Here is an 8960-nt window from a genome sequence, read left to right as displayed (position 1 = left end):
ATTTATTTTTATTTTACTTAAATTTCTAAAATAAATTATAATTAAAAATGGAAGTAAATAACATGACATTAGGTGTCAAAAATATTGAAATAAGTATAAAATAAAAGTAGATATTAAAAATTCAATTTATCAGTATAAATAAATCAAAGATAATTATATATTTACAAAGATAATTACAAAACAAGTATATATCCTCACACCGAATAAAAAATCAGTCTCCTTCCCCGCCCTATATATTCCCTGTTATTTTTAATCAAGGATTCTCCATCCCCAACCCCGCGGAAACTTAAGCCACATACTTGTTCCCAAACCTGAATATATATATACATACATATATATATATATATAGTTTTGATATTGTGAGCATCTATCATGTGCACTTATGTGTGCATCTGCTGATGTGGCGTTCGCCTATTGGATGTAAAAGATGACACGTCAGCAGTGCACACAAAAGTGCACATCATGGGTGCTCATAATATCAAATCTGTATATATATATATATATATATATATATATATATATATAATTCAAATTTATTTTAAAATACATAAAATAATTTGGTATAACAAATTTTGATTGTTAATAATATTATAAAATTAATCATAATATCATAAATAAAAATACACTACCAATCAAAAAACTTTTTTTTATGGAATATTATATATAATAATTTCAAATATTTTTGAAATAAATAATAAATATATACATGATATATTTTAATATTTTTTTATTTCTACATAAATAAATGAATTCAAATAATATTTTTATATTATAATATTTATATAACAACAAGAGAATGCATTATATATAATTCATAAGATAATACAAATTAATAAATAAAACTATTTTTAATTTTAAAAATTAGCTTAATTTATACTTATTTCAAGATTTTAAAAACTTTAATTTAATAAATAAAAAAAATTAAATTTCAATATTATTATTATTATTAGTATTATTATTATTATTATTATCATCATCATCATCATCTCAACTATTTTATAATAGTTGAAGGGCTTATAAAAACTGCTTTTGAAGACGCCAAATTTACTTTTCCCGTTTTGCCCTTTCTACACAGTAATCTTTTAATTGAATATCATTTTCTGAGGGACTCGTAAAAACGACCGTTTCACGATTAATTTTTTAACCTCCGACTTCTCATTCGACGTCGCTTTAGGTTTATCCTCATTTGCTCACCAACTATTACTTCTCCATAAGTACTCCATTCTCCACTCCAAATCTTTGACACAAGGTAAGGACTCGAAAATTTCCTCCCAATCTCTCTGCTTTTTCTTGGTTTTTAATATTTGGTTTGGATTTTCGAATTTTTATGTATTCTATTTTCTATTTTCTGGATGCAAGAAATACGCTTACTTTGTTGGGCTTCCGATTTGGAATATTTGCGCTCTACACGGTAAAAGAAGGTAAGGGTTCAAATAATTGTCTCACGATCTCGCAACTCTGGTTGATGTTGATATTCTGAGTGTGTTCTTCATTGGAAAGTATCTCTAATTTTTTTGGATGAATTTAATTTCAGAATTCACAGGGATAAGACGAAGAAAGAACAAATGATGAGGAGAAATGAATTGAAGTTTGCTACACACTGAATCCCTCAACAACCATCATCTGGATCAAGCGACATAAACATCTCTATCATATTTTCAAAACTCTAATAAAATCCTAGAAAAAGAAAAAAAAAATCTCCCACACGCACCAAAACGTGACAATATGGCAATAAAAAAAATATTCGATCCTCGTGCATTTCTTATACATAAAAGTTAGATAGAAAATAAAAAATTTAAACTTTATCATTCTTCCTCGTCACGGGAAAAAAGTGGTATAAACATTGGGGAAGATCTCAACTCTCAAATGTAGAAAAATAGTCAGAAAGGAAAAAAAAGAAAAAGAAAAAAGATTTTTCTCTTGAATTTATATTGCATTGTGGACCCTTATAGCAACTATTTTGTATTTGTGCTCGTTTTACGAAAATAATTAACTTAAGTTTTTTAAGATCTCATTATAGAGTTCTTTTATGGTGCCCAACACTATATGCCCACTTCATACCCATCATGTACAAGTCAACTCATCTATTGTACCGGTCAACTCATCTATTGTACATGATGGGCATGAAGTGGGCATATAATGTTGGGCATCATAAAAGAACTCCTCACTCGTCCCCGACAACTAAAACCCGGTAGTGGGTTTTAGTGATACGAATTTTTTTAAAAAAAAACAACTAAACCTAGTAGTGGATTTTAGTGATCGGAGATGAGTTGGGCAGGAATAGTTGGGCAGCTGAAAATTACTATATATATATATATATTATATATATACAGTCATGATCCACTGCACACCAGTGTGCAGGGATTTTGTGTGCACCGCGGGATGTTCGCGAGAACATCTCAGATGTTCATGCGAACATCACAGGGTGCACACAAAATCTCTGCACACTGGTGTGCAGGGGAACAAGATTATATATAATGTTTCTTTGAAGTGCCCACCTACCATGTCCACCAATAATGTGACACTATTCTATTGGATGTGATAAAGATGTGATAAATTGTAGGTCCAATAGAATAGTGCTACATCATTGATGGACATGGTAGGTGGGCACTTGAAAGAAACTATATATATATATATATATATTGACTATATATCACTAGTATGCATCAACATTAAGACATCTTTTCGATTAGTAGTAATACAAAACCTCAAGATGGTAGTTACTTTAGGGCAAGGGCGGTGCTAAGAGGGCTTGCACCGGCCCCCTCAAGTCGGTCACTTTTATAGGTTATTAGTGGGGGTAGGGTGGGTGATAGTAACTGTCCACCCACTGCCCTTCAAAAGTATTTTATGATTGTTTATATATATTATTATTATATTATAATGTAAATTTAATGAAGATATGCTTTTAGATTTAAATATATATATATCTATAAAAAAAAATTCGTAAAAATTTGTGGTTGATGTGATTAATTTAAAACTATATTGACAACCGTATTTTTTTTTATTTTTTTGGAAATAGACAGCCATTTTTCGAAATAGTGGGAATTGGGTAAATATGTGAGGCTCAAGCTAAGGTTGGGCTTTTCATCTTTAAGGCGACTTTTGTGAACTTGAATTGTGCTGAGTGGGTCTTTGTTTCACAAAATTTATCATGAGATCCGACCCAAATATTATGGGTCGGAGTTATGTACTATGTACATGTGTGTGCATCGTATGACCCACTGAGCCCAATCCAATTTCACACCAAAAATAATATTAGTAATAAAAAATAAAAAAAATAACCAATCACAATAAATAGAACTAGAATTCCAAACCCTAGGAATTCACTAATTTGTGTCAAATTCAAGTTCTATATTTTGCAAGGTTACCCACGGCCCAGTGCCTAAATGCCTAACTGGCCGCCTAGACGCTTAAGCAGTTTTTTGAAAACATATATAAATATTTCAGTCTAAAATTAGTCAAAATATGCATAAATATATTCAATATTTTAATTAATATTTTTTCATTCATGCTTATTAATGTGCATGAATTTTTTATGTGGATATATTTCGAAAAAAATATGCACAACTTTGTTAAACTTTTTTTTTAAAAAAAAAAGTTTATCAATTTTGTATTTTATTTTTTAAAAAAAAATCGAACCATCTAGAATGTTTGTTAATCCGATTTTTTGAATACCGCCTGAAGCCACTGATGTTTTAAAAATCGGGGCGGTGGGTCACCTAGGCGCCGCCTAGGCAATCCTAGGCACCGATTTTTATAACATAAAAATTTTTGTTACTGCAAATTGAATAACTCCACGGATTTACACAGCACAAATTCAATTGTTGTGGGAAGTGAATTTTTAGTTTCAATGTAATTAGCAGGTGATATTTTGAAAATTTTAGACATAGGGTGCATTCTATAAATGTAACCATTTAATTATATGTTAAGCATTAGGAACTCCTAGCATCAACTGCAAACCTCTAGCAAACCTCAAAGTACGAATACGAGGATACAATTTCTATTGCGATTCGACAATTTCGCCCACTAAAGAAAATAGTCGGAAATACAAACTAGGAATAAAAATTGGTACAAGAAGATGAATGCATTCGTTTACATTATCATCATTTACACTTTTCAACCACAACAATCATCTAATAATGGAAGTCAAATAAGAAAGTTTTCTTTTATATATGTTGTTCATTAAATTAGGACAAATCAAAGGTTGACACACCGAACGGTACATGCGACCTGACAAACTCGACACCAATGTAAGTAGCCAAGCTGTGGCGACGAGGGTTGCCCCGCGAATCATCTCGAGTATTCAACGCAGTATACTGCATAAAGTGAAGTGACATTCAGATCCGGTTAACATAGAAATTGGTGCATTTACATGTTTGAAAAATGGACTACTCACTTGTATAGATAGGCAGCAATTCCCAGAATAACACACAAAAGAATTATATCAATGCAGAAGTTTTTGGTGGATCTCACCTGAGTCAATTTATTTCAAACATGGACTTATAATTCCGTGTCATAATAACATAAAAGATTTCATTTTTAAAGGAAAATAATAGATTGTTATCACACCTTGAGAACAGTCTCCTTCAGCCTAACATTAGTGTTTCTTATGTCAGATGTTGCCTTGTCCACCTGCAAGAAACCAAAAAGTGTTTCATCAAGGAAATCCTCTGCTTTTCGCTAGATAGATAAATGAATAACCGCGGTGTTCGGAAAGAAAACGAGCCATTCATACCTTCGTGTCGATTTCATCCATCAAAGGGACCTGCCTGTCCAATTCCTATACCAAAACAATAGAAGACAGTGAGAGAAATCAGGCAATATCTTCTATAAACAGGGAGTGAGTGAGGAACAAATTAACAATATATGCGCCATAGACAAACCTCGTTCATATCGAGCGCCAAATTCTTCAATGTATCTAGACCTTCTGATATGAAATCCAATCCTTGATCCTGCATTGCATGAAAATTTATTACATGGGAAGATTGGATGATGCAATGTATGAAAATGAAAAAGAAATTTTATGAGCTACTAGCCTGCTTCATTTTCCTCATCTCATATTCTTGCCTAAATTGACTTGTTTCTTCACTGTGTTGAAAGAAATCATCATCAAAGTTCTCATCTAGTGAACACACATAATCATAAAAGTTAGCGAGCAGGCTACATAAAAAGCAGCATATTGGCATCTACTATTAAACGAAAAACGTTCTTCAAAGATGATCACCGGAGTCGAACTTTATGACTTTATGCGATGATGAAGCTCCCCAGCCTCCAGTTTGTTTAGCCGCATTCGTCGATCCATCCGGTATTGCTTGAATTCTCTCCGGTAGTGCCAGAACAAGGTCGCTACGAGCTTCGAGTTCTTCTCTAGATAACCCTTTGACCTGTTGGAAAAGAGAACAATGATCAGTAAATGCAACTCTGGATTGCTAATTGCCATTTTGTATCATATAATTATCAAAACCATTTTTATCCTTAATTTGGGATGATTCTTGAAGGTGGCTGATTTTAGAAACCAAATGAAAAGAGGCCAGCATCTGCATCAGATATATATTGGCTATGATACATGATACTCCATGTAAATGAGATTAAAGAAGAGACCTTTTTCTGAGCCAGTTTCTGCAATTTAGGCACCTCCTCCAGAAGCCTAGCCTTCAACCGCCGCACCTCCGCATTCTTCGCCACCACCGCGGCTCTGTTCGTCTCCATCGAAGCCATCTCCGATTTCTGCACACATCCCATATTTTCGTTCAAGAAAACCAAAAAAAAAAAAGACAGGAGAGGGAGATGAAAGACTATACAGACATGGAGAGCGGCCTCGATCTGGGATTCAAAGGAGGCGTAGAGGCGGGCGAAAGCGTCGCCTACGGAGGAACTGGAGGATCGCATCTTCTCGACGTCATATTTGTCGTATTTCTTGCAGATGGAGTCGACCCTGAACAAAATGTCGATCACACTCATGATGGATGTTTCTTGGTGGGATTTCTCTTGTTGTGGATCGGTTGAATTCTGGGAAGGAATCGAAATTGTGGGAGGAAGCTTGTTTTGATCTTGATCTGTAATTTTTCTCTGTGTCTAGGGGTGGTCCGTTAATGGCGGTTATGTAACGTAGGTTGAAGCGGGAAAGTTAGAATACGCAAAAATCATTACATCCTTTGTTTAATTCATGTTTTTAATTGACTATGAATTGAGGGTTAGTCTATGCTACACCGGAAGTGTTTCTCCCCCTATTTTAATATCATTAGATGACGTGAGACTCATATATTTTTATGGAAATTGACATATGTCTTGATGATCCAATGGTTGATATTTGACCACATTATGGAGGGAGAAGTACTCCAGGTGTAGCATAGAATAATCCATGAATTGATTAGCTATTACCAATAAAATCTCTATCGTTTATTCCTTGTTACAATTTCTCATTCACTTTCTAAAATTCAAATATTAACATATTTTTTTTTGTAAATTAAGGCACCGTTTGGTTTAAGTTATGGTATAAGTAATATATAGATAAATAATATAATGTAATAAAAAATAAATAAGAAATGATAGTTAAAATTGTATTGGATTTGAGTGATAGATTATGGTTTATTTGATTTGATTAATTAAATTTTATATAAAAATGTTAAATGACTATTTTTGTCCTTTTAATAATAAATAAAATAAAAATTATATTATTTATAAGGGGTAATATAGTAATTTGAATTGATTTGATTGATTGGGATAAATAATTAATGATTTGATTGATGTAAAATAAATAGTTAATATACATGGATAAATAATATGATGAGAAAAACGTAAGATGAGATGAAATGAGTTATACATATATTAGTAATATGGTGAACAGAACGGTGCCTAAACGTCTAATGTACTTGCATCGTTGTTATACAAATGATTATTATGAATAACGATTAAAATAATCACAAATTTTTTTATTTTAAAAATGTCAATAATTATAAAGACGCGTGTAACAGGTGCACAATGATACTTCTCTATCTTTACTATCTTTATTATTTTATTAAGCGTGTACAAATTATTTTTTGGTGTTATGATGATTTTTCTCCAATTTGCTCCTTTTATGCCCCTGCATTCTCTTTTCAACTTCATCTCTTATCCACTTCTCTCTTCTTTTTTTTTTTATTTTATAACTTATTTTATCATCTCGCTTCTCATCAATTTTTTTTTAAACTAAATTTCTACAACAACTAATTTTTTTATAAATTAATCCACAACACAAGAAATAAGGATAAACCAAGTACTTTAAAATTTTAAAAAAATATTAAATATACAATACATTATATTTGTTATAATAAGATTTTGAATATAGATGATTATTAAGATAGATTTTTGGTTAAGATAGATATCTCAATCTTATCTATCTACATATTTGTATCTTGTACTTGTACCCTATAAATAGGGGTTCTCAGTTATGAATGAAATAGTTCCGAGTCATTCTCGGAACTCACTTTTCTCTCTATTCTCTTCTCATCTCTCTTTGATTATTAAATTTATAACACGTATCAGCACGAATGCTTTATATTTTAATTTGTTCTCCTGAAGAGCACGTACACCATATTATTGAAAATATCATATTTTTCATATATAGACATTGATACTCCAGAAGTAGCACAATTTATATTTTGTGTTGATGTTCTTGAAGCAACACAACTTTTTGTTTATGTTATTGCTCTTGAAATTGCACAAATTAGTTTCATGTTGATGTTTGTAGCATAACATAATTTTGTATTGATTATATAGCCAGATCTATGATTTAAGATATGAAATCTAATAATCTTCAATTTTCTTGAAAAATATTGATTAAAGATTTAGAATGATAAATAAGTGTAACGGCCATTATGGGTGTATTCATTATAGACTTTTAAAAACTTTTATGAACTTTAAAAGTATTAAGGTATTCAATATAGACTTTTGCATACGCCATAAAAGTATAGTGATATTCAAAATAGATTTTCATGAAGTTTTAAAAAGTCAAGTTGTATTCAATCTTGATTTTTTTAAACTCTATAAAATTTGAGTGGAATTGAAAAGTTTCATAGATTTTTAATGATTCTTATTAAAATCATTATGTACAAATATTGAAGCATTAGGTACCATTAAAAAAAGTTCATAATTTTCTTCCCATCATACCAAAGATTTGATAAGACTTTTTTTCCTCAAACATCTAGGGTTCTAGGAGTTTCTCTTCTCTCTTCTCGTCTTCTTCCTGGTAAAATTCTTTCTTTTTCTTTTTTAACGTTTTCTTCATTTTCTTTACAAATAAAAATATTCAGGGTTTTGATTTTGAGTACATATGTTAGCATGATGCAAATACGGATTGAATTTTTTGGATAAAAGTGGTGTGTTTTCATTTTGAAATCTTCTACTGATCTATTGTTATTGTTGCTATATGGTTACGGTTTTGCTATTGTTTTTTTAGAACCAATAAGATTTGATTTTTTTTATGCACGTTTATGTATAAGTATGTGTTGGTGGCCGGCCATATATATGGATGTGTAGGGTTTTGGTGTTTGAAATATATACTTTTAAAAGTATTTTTTTAAAAAAAAATATTCATGTAAGTGCAACGTATACTGGTGCAAATTTTTTGAAAAATTTTGAATACAGTGGCTATGTGAGTTGCAATTAAAGAGCCGTGATTCATTTATTATTATTTTTTAAACCGTGATTCATTCTTTATTATTTTTTTTAAAAAAAATAAAGTTGGTATGTGGAAATAAGTATCATGTTCATTTCTTTCTCAAATAAAAAAAGTATGTTGTATATTTGATAGTCACATTATAGGTACAGTATGAGTTTAAGAAGTAATTATTAAAAAGTGTTGACTGTTTGAGGCTACGTCTATATATATATATATATAGTTTTAATGATTTTAGATCGAAATTTTTTCTATCGTAAAAAATGGGAGATTCATATAGAAAATATAATTTGTGGACAAT

At 30.8% G+C, this 8960-nt stretch overlaps 1 protein-coding gene across 1 annotated transcript; it reads right to left on the bottom strand.

Moving 5' to 3' along the window:
• Positions 1-4395: 4395 nt before the first annotated feature.
• Positions 4396-6040, bottom strand: LOC140892354 (syntaxin-71-like). Its single transcript, XM_073301205.1, has 8 exons — positions 5809-6040; positions 5605-5730; positions 5228-5387; positions 5040-5125; positions 4887-4955; positions 4739-4783; positions 4573-4635; positions 4396-4476 (listed from the first exon to the last, which is right to left on the bottom strand). Exons 1-8 carry the CDS (start codon positions 5962-5964, stop codon positions 4396-4398), a joined length of 786 nt encoding a protein of 261 aa, XP_073157306.1. The 5' UTR covers positions 5965-6040.
• Between the last annotated feature and the right edge of the window lie 2920 nt (positions 6041-8960).

Source organism: Henckelia pumila, chromosome 3 (assembly GCF_033568475.1).
Source record: "Henckelia pumila isolate YLH828 chromosome 3, ASM3356847v2, whole genome shotgun sequence".
In the NCBI taxonomy this organism is placed as follows: domain Eukaryota; kingdom Viridiplantae; phylum Streptophyta; class Magnoliopsida; order Lamiales; family Gesneriaceae; genus Henckelia; species Henckelia pumila.
Note: the sequence above shows the minus strand (reverse complement) of the source record. Positions and strands in the feature narration are given on the sequence as shown.